We start from the raw sequence: 14,360 nt of genomic DNA on the forward strand, positions 1-14,360 counted from the left end.
ATTTAAATAAAAACATATGGTGTTTCCGATACTTTAGAGAGTGTCTCTTTTGAAAGCACATATCCTGGACATTTATGAGTCCAGATGAGGTGTAAAAATGATAAATATTGAAAACAGCTATGTACAGAAAGGTTATGGCAAAATGTCTACAAAGGGATCCATTTGCTATTTTGTGAATAAGCTTGGTCCCTCCTTCTCTCTCTCTTAACCAACTATCTAAACTGCCAACCCTTCCTCAAACTCTCTACTTATTTATTTGTCTTTCAGATTTTTTTTTTCTTTTTTTGAAGACCACCATAACGAAGGGGCATTCTCAAATAGAACAGTTTGGATGGGATCAAGAATGAATCTCATCGAACACTCCCACTTACCTGTCACAGAAGAATTTTCTCTTTCTGACAATTTATTTGGTAAGTTGTCAGGTTCATTTGAATACAAGTAAAAACAAAGTGCAACTTGGAAATATAGGAGAAAAAAGCCTAGATGATGAATCCAACAGAGCCTGGTAAAAGTTTTTGTTCCTTCTAAGTACTCAATAAACATTAGCTACTATGCAAGGTTGGAGGTAGATCAGACCTTGGATTTATTGAACCTAATAGTCTTCTTTTTTATAGATGAGGACTGTAAGACTGAGAGCTTTGTGACTTGTCCAAGGCCACGAGGCTAGATAATTAACAGAGCTGGGAGTAGAAATGGATTCCTGGTACAGGCTAATTCTGATATTATTATAGCATGTACTAAAGTATGAAATCATACTTCTTATGGTTTAATATTATACCTATAAAAGGCTGAGGTTACTTAGATTATAGTTTCCTTTCCACTATTCATCTTGTGCTGGGGGATATATGGCACAATGTCATGATTAGTCATTTCAATTGGATTGAGGACAAACTGTTCTAAGTTGTTTTCAGTAGATCTGTAACTAGATGATACCATAAAATTATATATTGCTTCACTTTATGCATTTATGAAAAAAACTGTCATTTTAAAGAGTTTCAATTGGGAACATCAGCAAAGACTGAACAGCAGCAATATTTGGGATGAGGTAGGGAAGCCTTCTGCCACTTGTAAAATAATTCCCTTCTGTATAATAGCCCTGCTGGGAAACTTAGATGCTCCCAGTTTTCCACTCTACATTAATGCATGGACCATGGTAGACTATGATAGTGAAAATGCAAACTCCACAAAATTCAATGTTTGAAGGCATGATCCCCTATTTGGTTACTGACATCCTTGAAAGAGATTAATTAATAGCTTATGCTATTACCTACTAGTCATTAGCATCTTAGTGTGTAATGGTTTAGTGGGTCATTTCCAAGGAGAGGTCTTTATTTGTATTGCCTGTTTACATATCTACCTGCCCCATGCAGTATAAGAACATTTAAGGGCAGTGACCATATTTTATTAACCCTAGTTTGCATTTGATAAATAAGAATCAAGTAATAAAGGAAAGGAGAAAAGAAGTTTAGGGGGAAAAAGAGATATTTATCAGTAACTCTCAGAGAGACCAAAGGCAGTAGTAATTATTTATGAAATGCCAGTTTTCAGACATACTTGTTGTCTTATTTCTTCCATTTGGCTTTTCTTCATCATGTGTGTGCATTCAAGGCCAATGGGCCCTATCTCCCAACCCAGCTACCTGACCATTTGCTTCTGGTCTACCCTTCTATTAGTCCTTAAAATAGTCAGTGCATAGACATCTTCATAATTTTTGTCTACTAATCAGAGCTCACAGGATAATTAGAACTGTAAGTGCATATCATAGACTAAGGAAAATTTCACCTAAGATTATTTTTTCACCTCACTGAAATTTTATGATTACATGGTAAGATCTCTAAGCAAGCACGTTAGATTGAAGGCTGACCTCATCAAACATGAGGTGAAAAAGATGTGAGCAGATAGAAAAAAGTTGTGGGGGTGCTGTCAAGTTAGAAGCATCTGGGAATGATTGCTTAAGGAAGCACTGTGACTCATGCTTTCAGTGTTGCTTTTCCTTCAGCTCTCCTTTGCTAGACCACATTCTCATCTTGTTTCCTAACACTGTCATTAAGATTTCTGAAAGTACAAGCTGCATGAGCTGCAAGCACAGCTGTTATTCCTGGCTGGAGCAGTTTCCTCAAATCTTCATCTGGTCTTCTCTCCTGGTAAACTAATATCCGGTGTGGCCATTGGGACACATTTTCCTTTTCTGCACTAAGTTCTAGAGCTAGCTCTAAGCATTTTTATTACATCTCTTTCCTCCCATGCCCTCAGCCTCACTCTACTTAACAAACCTGAGCTAAAGGTATGCCAAAGGGGTGGATGAAGCCTTGCATTTTAATTTCCTTATTCCTCCTCCCCATCCTCTTTTGTGTCCTGATGACACTGATGGATTCTTTGGGCTTCCCACCCTAAGCTTAGGATGCAGAGCACCAGGGAAAACACTGTGGCCCGTGGATGAGTAACTGGCAGTGCCTAACTCACCATTCCTGGTTTTTGAGATATGCCAGAGACTCGCAAGTGTTAACCCATGGGCTCAACTAGCGGAGAGTGGAGTTCTTTTCCAATGGTCTGTGTAATGAATAACAGCTATCATGTTGTTACAGCACAGGAGAGTGAGGCTTATGGTAGAGAATATGGATAGCTATCATGTCTTTACCCAAACGTTGAGTAACAACTATATACTGGTCATTGGAATAAAGCAGGGAATAAGACAGGCAAGATCCTAGAGGAGGGTAGACTCACAATAAACATGCAAATAAATAAATAAGCAAAATAACATTAGGTAGTGGTGAGTGCTATGAAAACAACAAGAAAGGGTGATATCAGAGTAACTGGAAGGATGGGGCTGTTCTAACTTGTGTGATTGGAGAAGACCTCTGAGGAGTTGACAACTGAGTTGAGACTGAAAGGCAAGAAGCCAAGGAGAACATTCTAGGTGGAGGAAATAGTAAATGCAAAAGCTCCAAGTCTGGAATAGACTCAGAAGGGCCTTGTCTTTTCATTTTTATTTAGGGCAGTTGAAAGGGATCTAGAGAACTGGCTCTGGACCTTGCATTCCCATTAACCAGCAAGAGTAAAAGGAGATTATTAGACTGGGAATTCTGGAACCACTGCCTAGTTTTAACATTTGAGTCCACAAATTGCTACAGTTGTTCCAGAAAGTGGTGACTTGGACTCATTGGTACTCATCTGGCACACGATGTGACTTTTAAGGTGGCCTTAGGTATGGTCCTCCTCCCTGCAGGTGACTATAAGGGCCATAATGAAATCTCCATGTTAGGACATTAGGAAGACAATATGAAGATTATTCAGCAAATACTGATGAGCACTCACTAATGGGCACCAGAGACAGTGATGACCTCTGGAGTGAGGCCTTTCAGTGTCTTCTAGAGATGGCTATGGACCCTTCACTCTCTGAAGGCTTTGCTTAAGGTGAAGGGGAAGCAGCTCCACATGTATGAATGGTTACTCTGAGGAGAAGAGCCCGAAGCAAGGACTTGTATGCAGGCAGTTTATGTGAGAGGTGATCATGGATTGTGGAAGCAAAAGACTAGGGTCATGAGACAGGGAAAGAGGAAAACCAACATGAGATGAGATATGAGGGTCACTGCGGTGGATGAGAGAACCTGACACCCCTGGGAGTAGCATGGAGAATTGTCTTCTGAGGGACCAGGAACTGGGACAGTTACTAACAGGATGAAGATCACCCCTGGGGTCATGAGCTCTCTGGCACTTCTGGGTTGTGCTTTTACTACTCCCAGTGGAATCAGGCCAAGTGGTCTCTCTCCTATGATGCTGGAGAAGTTCTGGGCAGAAAGCAAAAAGTGTGTGGCATGCTCCTGAAATGACAGACTGAGTACGAGGTGAGTCTGAGCTCACGTGTGATCATTTGCTGTGGCTACAGTTGAAATGAGGGGTGGGCTGAAGGATGAGATGCTGCCACGAGAGGGGTTTGCCACATACTATAAATGGGATTTTTCCCCCAGATCAGTTTAAATACTCAAAGGAAGGCTAAGATTTTGAGGGGGAGGGGGGATAGTGCAGATTTGCTCTAGAGCTCTGTTTTCTTAGGCTGGTCCTTGCAGAAAAGAAGGAAAGAACCTTAGACAGAGTGGAACTGTAGAGATGGGGCCAGAATGACCTTGTGAGGTCCTTTAATTTATTCTGCAGCCACATGTCCCTGACAAATCCAGATGGGAATCTAGCTCACTGGTAACTCAATCCACGCACAGGACTTGGCATGGAAGGACATGATCACCCAAAAGAGATAAGTCTCTTTTCCTTTGGGACATCCTGCAAGCCAGGAAACTTGGTCAAATACTGATTTAGTGAATTGAGAAAGGCTTCTCTGATGAGTGAAGAAGGCAGGATCTTTATGCAATTAGTGCATAATAAAAGGTAATAATGGCAAAGTCCACGGCTTCCCATGGTTTGGAACGGTGAATAGGGTAGGAGATGGTATGTTAAATACAACCTGTGTATTCTTTTAGCAAATTGTGCTTTAAGAACTCAAAAAACTGCAGAATTTCCGACTAACAGGAAAGCATTCTAACAATAGGACAGAATAAGCAAGAGAAGGTACTGTCTTATGCTCCCCTACCTATTGTTCCCAGTGCAGTGAGTCCTGGTTCTCTTAGCTTAGGGATATGGGGGGAAAGTTCACAAAATGTGAGTGGAAATAAGCAATGAAATTGAAAGAAATAGTCTTGGAGGCCATGGAGATACTCTGAAGTTTAGTTTTGTCCCTTGTAAACAGGGATAATGATGACACGTCACAGCTTGCTAGGAGAATTGAATGGCTATGTGGGAAAAGGTTCTGAAGGCATCACATAACATAATTAATCCAGAGTTTGCAATGTAGTTGTTACTATTTAAATTGTTGAAATGACAAACCACTCTACTCATTAAGGGAAGGAAGTTCTATTTATCTTACATTGTTGAATGCAAAGAATCTTCATGGAGCCAACAAAAACCAACAGTATGGAAATAAATATCTGGGTGCCCTAAGGAAGGAAACACATGTTCTATCTCATCTTGATATTACAGCATTGCTAACAATAGCTGTGGAATCCATGTTTTTATATTATTTTTTATTAGGATATCTAATAGTCTTTCCAAAGACCCATTCTGAATGAGGCCCAGCAAGTGGCAGGAGGCCTCTCTCCCATAATCCCTTTCCTTTAGCTGTTTTACTTTGTGCTTCTCTCAGCTGCTTATGCCTGTTTTCTCTGAGTAAAGCTTTATTTTTATTAGAAGATACTTACTTTGGAATCAGATTCTTGCTTATGTCTTTTACTTAAATTAAAAGAATCTTTCAGATGTTACAGAATCAACCAGACGTTTTAAAATTCAAGGTCTTGAGATGCAGTTTTGTGGAGTATTTCTGAATTTGACTTCAGGTATCTGAAGTGACTGGGTTTATCTCACTGGGTTTAACTCAAGTGAAGGTAGTTCTGATCTAATGGGTAAATCACAGCCCAAAGTTTCCAGAAGATGGAAAGATACCATTGGCTCAGACAAAACTGGAGTTTTGTTTTAGCATAATTTAAGTATTGTTTCTGACCCACATCTTTTCCACAGATTTATGCAATATCTAAGATTCTTATTAATTCACTATGGCTTGGTTTTTGCTCTCCCAGGAATCTCAGATCTGGTAAACCTTGTTAGTGGAGTTAAGAAATGGTAGGATGTAGAGAACTATCGACAGAGACCTTTTTTAAGGCAAAATGGACTACTACTTCTTTTGATAAGGCATGAATAGTTTGGAAAAAGCATGGAGGGAGATGAAGAATTATAGACAAGTGACCAGCTTGTGGGCAACTCCATTGCCATCCAGGGTCTTGCTCTCAACCTTGCAGGCTAAGAAACAGATCTCAAGGATGTTCAGAATAACTAAGCTGAGAAAGGTTGACTATAAAACCAGGTTGCAAACTTATGCATCTTCAGGAATAAAAAAAATGTGATAATGGTAACAGCTACTATTTCTTGAGTGCTTTCTACATGACGGATATCATGCTTAAATACATTTTAGATTTGTTAGCAGACTTCCTGCATTCAAGTTCATCTTTGTCATTTATAGGTATGAGGTCTTAGGCAAACGCCTCAACTTTATGCAAGTGACTTGCTTTATTTAATCAAGTTCTCAGAAGAATGCCTGGCACATCATAAGTGCTCTATAACTATCTGTCATTGATTAATTCTCACAACACTCCTATGAGGTACATATCATTATTATTCCCCTTTTACTGGTGAGAAAGCGGAGATTTAAAGATGTTCAATAATATGCTTAAAGTTCCATAGGTAATAAGTGGCATCCAGAATATAATCAGGATAAGCAATTAGAATTGGATGGTTAAGGAACAAGGCAAAGAGAACACTTCACCTTCTCAGTGGAGAAAGACTTTCCAATGAGATTACATCACTCAAAGTCTATTGACCAACTCTCTTCTCAAGGATAGTTTTCAGAAAAGCATTGCCAGCATTTGCTCTGGGACTTCCCTTTTTTCATGGGTTCATAGCTGATGCTCCCACATACCATGAATGACATGTCATTCACATTGCTCCCAAGTACCATATGCAACAAGACCAATAGAACTTTCCATGATGATTTTTTTTAACATATAATGTATTATTTGTTTCAGAGGTACAGGTCTGTGATTCATCAGTCTTATACAATTCACAGCGCTCAAAAAGAAAAAAAAACTTTCCATGATGATGAAATATTCTAGATCTACTTTGTCCAATGCAGTAGCCACTATCCACATGTGGCTATCGAACACTTAAAATAAAACTAGCATAACTGAGGAATTTATTCTCATTTAATTAAATTAATTTAAATTTAAGTAGCCATATATGGCTAGTGGCTAGTATTTCAGTGCAAAGAATGGCAGGGGAAAAATGTATTTTTAGAAAAAAAAATAGCATGAGGCAGGTGGGCATCACTAAGAGAGAAGCAAAGGGGTCCAGTCAGTCTTATGAGAATATCCTGTGTGAATTTCACTCAGCAACAACAGTTTCCTGGATCAGCTAAATTGTCCTACTCATTTCCTTGTTAGTATAGCAGTTTCTGAGGGCAAGAGGCCCATTTGTTTGACCATTGAGTAAGTCAGTAGAGAATTCTTTTTAAAAAAATAATAAGATTTATTGGGGCACCTGGGTGGCTCAGTCAGTTAAATGTCTGCCTTCAGCTCAGGTCATGATCCCGGGGTCCTGGAATTGAGCCCCACATTGGGCTCCTTGATCAGCAGGGAGCCTGCTTCTCCCTCTCCCTTTGCCTGCTGCTCCCCCTGCTTGTGCTCTCTCTCTCTGTCAAATAAATAAATAAAATCTTTAAAAAAATAAGATAGAAGGTTCAGAGATAGTTTGCCCTGGTTTACATCCTCGGAGTAGCTCTCCCACCCATGGTCCTCCCAAGGCAATGATAGCTCTGGGGTTGTGAGGAGAAGAGAATGAGGTCAGAAGTAGACTAAGGATTGAGAATAGCTTTGCAAACTGTGTCTTAATTTGGCAATCCAAACTGAGACATAACCATGGACCATCACTCTTTTCCTCTTTCGTGGCAATAAGGGCAAGTGTCCCTAAGTGTTTCAACCACGGGGTTTGAGTCAGAAGACCTGGGTTAAAGTCCTAACTTAATGCCTCACTAATTGCATGACCTTAGACAAATCACTTAGCATCCTGCTTTGCCTTGTAGAGTCTGTAAAATACAGTAGAAGATAGGGCATCATAAATAATACCTTCCTCAGAGGATGCAAGTAGGATCAAATGATGTAATGCATATGGAACCACTTGTAAACGTGTGAAGGCTATAGAAATGTCTTGGCAATGATGATTGCATTTATATAGATCACTTTTGCCTTTCAAACTGCTTATTTATTGTGTTTTTATCCTCACAACACATCTATGAGGGAAGTAGGGCAGGAATTATTATCTGTGTTTTACCATCTGTTGATGTAGACAAATGAGGCCCACAGAAGCTGAGAGACTGACCTAAGGTTATACAGGACGTCTGGTTGCATTAAGTGTGAGCTTAACCCTGGGCCTACTGAATCCTATTCTAAAGTCCTTTCTTCCAAAAAATAACCAACAATCATAGGCTTGATATCCACAGGTTATGCTGCAGAAATTATTCCTACTCAGTAAGCAAGCCGCCCTACAACCTGAGTCCAAAGCCAAATAATCATAACATCAATGTAATGATGGTGTGTAGCCACCCACTGTGCTAAGCATTTTATAAACATTACCTTATTTAATGCTCCTAGTAACTCTATGAGGCTGTATGGTTATCAGCCCCATTTTACAGGTGAGGAAATGGAGAAAGGAAATGGTTCAGGAATTTGTCCATGTCCACAGAGCTAGTGAGTACCAAGGGAGTCTCGTTGTATTAGTTTGCTGAGGAGCCTGTAATGAAGGATCAGACTGGGTGGCTTAAAGAACAGAAATGGATTGTTTCACTGTTCTTCACGCTAGAAGACCAAAATCAAGAGGTTAGCAGGTTGATTCCTTCTGAAGGCTGTGAGGGAGTGTCTATTCCTGATCCTCTCCTTGGCTTGTAGATGACTGCCTTTTCCCTGTATCTTTTCATGCTGTCTTCTCTTTATGTCTGTCTGTCTCAGTGTATACATTTCCCATTTGTATAACGACACCAGTTATATGGGATTAGAGACCACCCTCATGACCTTGTTTTAACTTGATTGCCTCTATAAAAACCCTTTCTCCAGATCTGAGATTCAACAGTTGAATCTCAGATCTGTACCTCTGAAACAAATAATGCAATATATGTTAAGAAAGAAAAAAAGAAGAAGAAGAATGTAGCAGGAGGGGAAGAATGAAGGGGGGGAAATCGGAGGGGGAGAAGAACCATGAGAGACAATGGACTCTGAAAAACAAACTGAGGGTTCTAGAGGGGAGGGGGTTGGGAGGATGGGTTAGCCTGGTGATGGGTATTGAGGAGGGCACGTTCTGCATGGAGCACTGGGTGTTATGCACAAACAATGAATCATGGAACACTATATCTAAAACTAATGATGTAATGTATGGGGATTAACATAACAATAAAAAAATTAAAAAAAAAAAAAAACCCTTTCTCCAAATAATGTCACATGCTGAGGTCTGTGGGTTAGAACTTCAACATACCAATTTGGAGGAAGGGGACACAATTCCACTAACATTGGATATAAACCCAGATCATTTGGCCTTATACTGTTAAGCATTATGCTTTAATGCTTCCTGACTTAACAAAATTATATTATTCTGTAGCCTTTTGAGAGGAACAAATTTCGAGACACAGAGCATGTCACTTGACCCCAAATCCACTTTTAGAGCCACTGAACAGAAACCTACTCTACATATTAAGTTCTAAAACTAGAAAGTGCTCCCCAAAAATATTTAGCTAAGAGACTGGTTTCCAGCTTACTAAGCAACTTGGCATTGAGGACTTTTCTCATAAACATTTACAAATATTCTTCTCTGTAATGAAGTTAATCAGTAAACCATACAACCTCTGGCCTCTATTGCTCCTTACCTAGTCTCATTTTTAGTTGCTGTGAGTAAGCTAAGAATGGTAATGCAGTTTCAGGGGTTAGAAAATCCAATTCAAAGTAGTCCTTGCCATAGACACACATCATCAGGATTTATCATGGAAATGATGAGCATGAAGCCTGATAAAGGTAAGACACTATTCACAGGGGCTCTTGGCCAAACCTTTGCAACTGGACTGAGGAAGTGGGGGGCTTTTGTTTGAGATTTTAGCAACAGATCTCTGTCAAAGATGTCTCAGTCAGATCCGGAAGACTGGGGTGAGAAGTTGGGGTGGGGTAATTTTTGAGGATTCGAGGCAGGTGAGTATCTCATTGAGATAAAATCTAAGTATGTTTTCCCTAAAATTGTTCATTGAATATTATGTGAAATTAGCAAGATTTTTTCAGGTTAAACACTAGGCAGTTCTAACATTAATGCCTGTAGACGCTTGAAAAAGCACTTTGAAGTACGTTACTTAATGCAGTGTTTTAAAAATGGTATGTCTCAGATCCTAGTGGGTCATGAAGTCTATTTGTGGCTTATGACCACCATTGAAAATGAACAGAACAGAATAGAATAGAATAGAATAGAACAGAATAGAATAGAATAGAAGTAGAGTAGAAATGTCAGAATGCACTTCAAGAAGTGAGGATAAGGGTTATTTCATGGAAATCTTGTTTCAATAACTTCTACATATGTTTAAGTGTACAAAGGAATTATGATATAAGATGTATTTCAAACTATGGGTTGTGGTGAGAAAAATAAAAAGAGATTGAGAGACACTGATTTACTAAATTAGTTTCATAGCAGATTTCTCCCAAATCAATGGAAAATCAGATGAGTAAAGAGTTCAGCTTTAGGCTTAGGCTATTTGTTTGCTCTGAAGTAAAACATAGATTATAATTAAAACATAGACCATATAATATAATATTGTCTATTTTAATATTTTTTCAAAACAGAATCTTATGTTTTATATTTTCACTTAAAAGAGAAACTCTAATCATTTTTACAATAATTATAATTTTGAATTTTTGATTATAGACTTAGCAGCATACTGTTTTATTTAAATATGTTGTTTAAAAGTGACTGACACTGTATTTAGGAAATTAGTTGGAAGGCAGGAGAAGCAAATTTTTCCATCATTTCCATTTAACAGATATTTATTAAGCACACTGTGTCAGGCTTTGTGTAAGGCACCAGGAATGAACAAAAAAAGGTGGCGGGGGGAGGAATATAACCTAATATATTCCCCAAAGAGCTCACAGGTTAACCACAACAATAGAATAAAATGCATTGAATGCTTATTCTGTGTCCAGCACAATGCAGTTTATATTCTTTGTCTTAGCTTATCTGTACTACAACCTTTCACCCAGGTACTGTATTATTCCACATTATAGAGGAAGGAAGAGAAGCTTAAAGAAGTTCAACATCGTTGCCAAATTCATTCATCTAGCAAGTTGTAGGTGGATTGAATCCAGATTTGTCTATACAGCAGGGCCCTCGTAACCAGTGTGTCATACCACTTCAAGTTTAGCGTAGAGGACAAGCCTATAAACAAACCAAACTATGTATATGCTTCTATGTGCTACAGTAATGGTGTGGACAGAGAGTAGGCGAGATTAACCAAGGGGAGCTAGGACAGGCCTCACAGAGGAGGTGATCAGCTGGTAAGCCAGGGAAAGGCGCCAACGTCACAAAGGCCAGGAATGGCAAACAGCTTACAAATGAAGCCGTATCATCTAGTTAAGAAACCATGGATTAGGAATAAAGGAAGGCAGAGAAGGCAATTTTTCCATTCATGAAACATTTTAACAAAAGATCATGAAACATTTACTATGGTCAGCATTGGGTCAGGGGTAAAAAAATGGATATAATGTGAACCCTTACCAGGCTCATCAGGAACAAACTGTGAGATCATGGCAAAGTGCCTTCATTACAACATGAGCCTGATTCTCCCATCTGGGTACACAGGGATTCTGATCACAAACTCCTAGTCGCTAGTCACATGTGGCTATGTAATTTTTCATTTTAATTATTAAAATTAAATAAAACTTAAAACTCAGTTTCTCAATATCACTAGCCACATTTCAAGTGTTCCATATTCTCATATGGTTAGTGGCTACCATATTGGTGGTACAGAACATTTCTTTCACCTCAGAAAGTTCCCTTAGATGGTATCCCTTTAGAGAAACTACTGAATGCTAGAGACTCTCTACTCAGAAGAATTTTGCTTTCCTTTGCAGGAGGTCTCAGACACCCCAGGTGTCTGTCTGTTCATGTGTTCCTGTTTAAAAGCTCTTCCTAGGAGTGCCTGGATGGCTCATAGGTTAAGTGTCCAACTCTTGATTTTGGCTCAGGTCATGATATCAGGGTCCTAAGATTGAGCCCCGCATTGGGCTCTGTGCTCAGTGGGGAGTCTGTTTGAGATTCTCTTCCTCTCCCTCTCCCTGTGCCCCTCCCCTGCTTGCGCTCTCTGTCTAAAATAAATAAATAAATCTCCAAAAAAGAAAAGTTCTTCCTAAACTCTCAGGGAGCATTACCTGTCATAAAGGAGTCCAAATTCCCCCACTTTTTGATAGACTGATTCCAGAAAAGCACTGATAAATCAAATTTATAGGTATATATTCATATATTATTATTCCCTTTAAATTGTATTAAAGTAGAAATAAATTTACCTTTTTAGAAAGCATATTTTAAAGTTGATCTACTCTTCCCATTCCACATCTGATGCTCTATCAGAAAGTTCTGGTATTTGTTTGCTTGTTTTTGTCCCAGCCCTTGACATCTCTACACACACACACACACACACACACACGACACACACACAAACACACGGGCTCGCATGTCTAGGGAATGACTGGGGGGGCCTTTTGTATCTGTATTCTGTCTGTCTTGTTCACTATTGTATTCTCAGAGACTAGCACACTGTCTGGAAAATAGCAAGTGTTCAGTATATATTTATAATTGAAAGAAGTATCCTATAACTTATGTTTTCAAAACAGACCAAGTGTTAATAATTACTAATTAACTATCAGTTAACTAGTAAAATCAGGATTTTGCTAGGCTCTTTAGGAAACAAACATGTCTTTTTGACATCCAACTTATCAAAACCTTTTCTCAACTACTTTATTCTATACTCAGAACTACCTTATGAGATAGTAGATAGCAGATAGCAAATACCTGGGAACAGGTAATTGATGGGGTAAGATCAGTTGGAGGATAAAATTCAGCAATAAGTGTAAGTGAAACTAATGCTTTTAATGCTTTTTAGTTCTTTTCAAACCTATTCACTCAACAAATTTTAGTCATATTTAATTATGAAATAGATTAGGATTTTGCTTATATTTTCTCTCTTCTTTTTGCTGTAATCATATCATCTTTTCATATTCTTCTATTCTGTGGTAATAAGACAAGGCGCCATTGCCAAAACTTTGTCAGATATACTGACTCAATGCTGGTTTTATATGGAGAAGTCAGGCATAAAAGACAGGAAGTTAATTTTTGCCCAGATAGTGTGTGTATACTTTGTGCTTCGACAATCTTTTTCTGGATCAATGCAGAAAGCATTCTTTTCAACAAACTTTTGGTATGCATATATTCCACTTTGCCATTATAGAAGAGCCCTGAATTCTCATGTCCGTAGTCTATTAGTCATATACTTATGGAGATTTTAGATATAAAGGAGAATATAAGGTCATCGAACATGAAGTCTTTTCTTTAGAGATGAGCAAAGCGCAGCCCAGGGAGGATAGGTAAGTACCATGTAACTAGACTCAGAACACCCAGGGACCTAGAGTCAGGGAAAACTTCCCAAGAGAAACTATACTTAAAAGGAAATTTAGAGATAGATAAGTGGAGAATAGTGAGATGAAGCCCTGTGAGCAAATGGCTGTGTTGCAGAAGGTTCCAGGCTCAGGAAGCAGCAGAGCTTGGGGTGGGGAAGGGAGGTCCTGAGTCTGGAGGCAGTAATGCACATTCAAGGGTTAGAGAAGTCAAAACAGGAGAAATGGCCGGAAAAGAAAAGGTAGGATCATGTGGAGCCTCGCACACCTGGTTGCAGCTTACCTGTAAGCAGAGGCATTGAAGGTACTCACCAACTGAAGTACAGAGGGAGGAAGAGAAAACCGTGTACTATCATGCTTTCAAGCATCACACATCTGAAATTATCCCAGAGAGGAGTGATTTAGCACATGGCTTTGAAGTCAGACTATCAAAGTCCAAATCTCAGCTATTTAGGTATGTGGGAATAAAGTTGCCTTACTTCTCTGTGCCTCAGGCTACTCATTTGTAAACGAGGATCCTAATGTTACCCACCTCATAGGATTTTGAGAGAAAGAGCTGAAAATATACAAGTGCCTGGCACTAGGATGGAGTCTCTAAGAGTTTGCTGATAGTAGCAGTAGCAATAATAACAACCACAACTATTTTGGGGGCACTGCAAATGTATAGATGCGTAGATCCACAGTCCCTAATTGACAGTTCTAAATTCCAAAAGCTCTAAAAACTAAACATTTTATCCAAAGTTTGACACAAACTTCTCTGGTGGCAAAACCTGACCTGAATGGATGTGAGGATATTTATGGCCTTTATTCTGTGTCGTATGAATATTTATACATTTCACCATGGAAAAGATTGCTGTGTTTGATTCTGAGTTCTGTCCCAGACCACGCGGGGAGAAATAGCACTGTGGTCTGTTCTAAAACACAAGCAATCAATTCTGAATTCCAAAACATGTGTGACCCCAAGGGTTTCAGATGAGAAACTGTGGAATAATCTGTATTACCTCAATCAATCCTTAGCATAACCCTTGATCTAGATATTTTCATCCCAAGCTTGCTGCCATCAAAACTGGGGTTCAT

General features: G+C 39.1%; 1 protein-coding gene across 4 annotated transcripts in view; it reads left to right on the forward strand.

Annotated features, from left to right (window-relative positions):
• The first annotated feature begins 331 nt into the window (after positions 1-331).
• Positions 332-14,360, forward strand: part of NR1H4 (nuclear receptor subfamily 1 group H member 4) — a 49,990-nt gene continuing 35,961 nt past the window's right edge. For 2 of the 4 annotated variants that reach the window (XM_032416538.1, XM_032416539.1), the window contains exon 1: positions 332-410. In XM_032416538.1, the coding sequence (XP_032272429.1) occupies positions 332-410 (79 nt within the window). Of the gene's footprint in view, positions 411-9,384; positions 9,651-14,360 lie in introns of those variants that run through there. The other 2 variants (XM_032416536.1, XM_032416537.1) reach the window with 2 other exon arrangements.

The sequence above is a fragment of the Phoca vitulina genome, unplaced genomic scaffold (genome assembly GCF_004348235.1).
Source record: "Phoca vitulina isolate PV1807 unplaced genomic scaffold, GSC_HSeal_1.0 scaffold19, whole genome shotgun sequence".
NCBI lineage: Eukaryota > Metazoa > Chordata > Mammalia > Carnivora > Phocidae > Phoca > Phoca vitulina.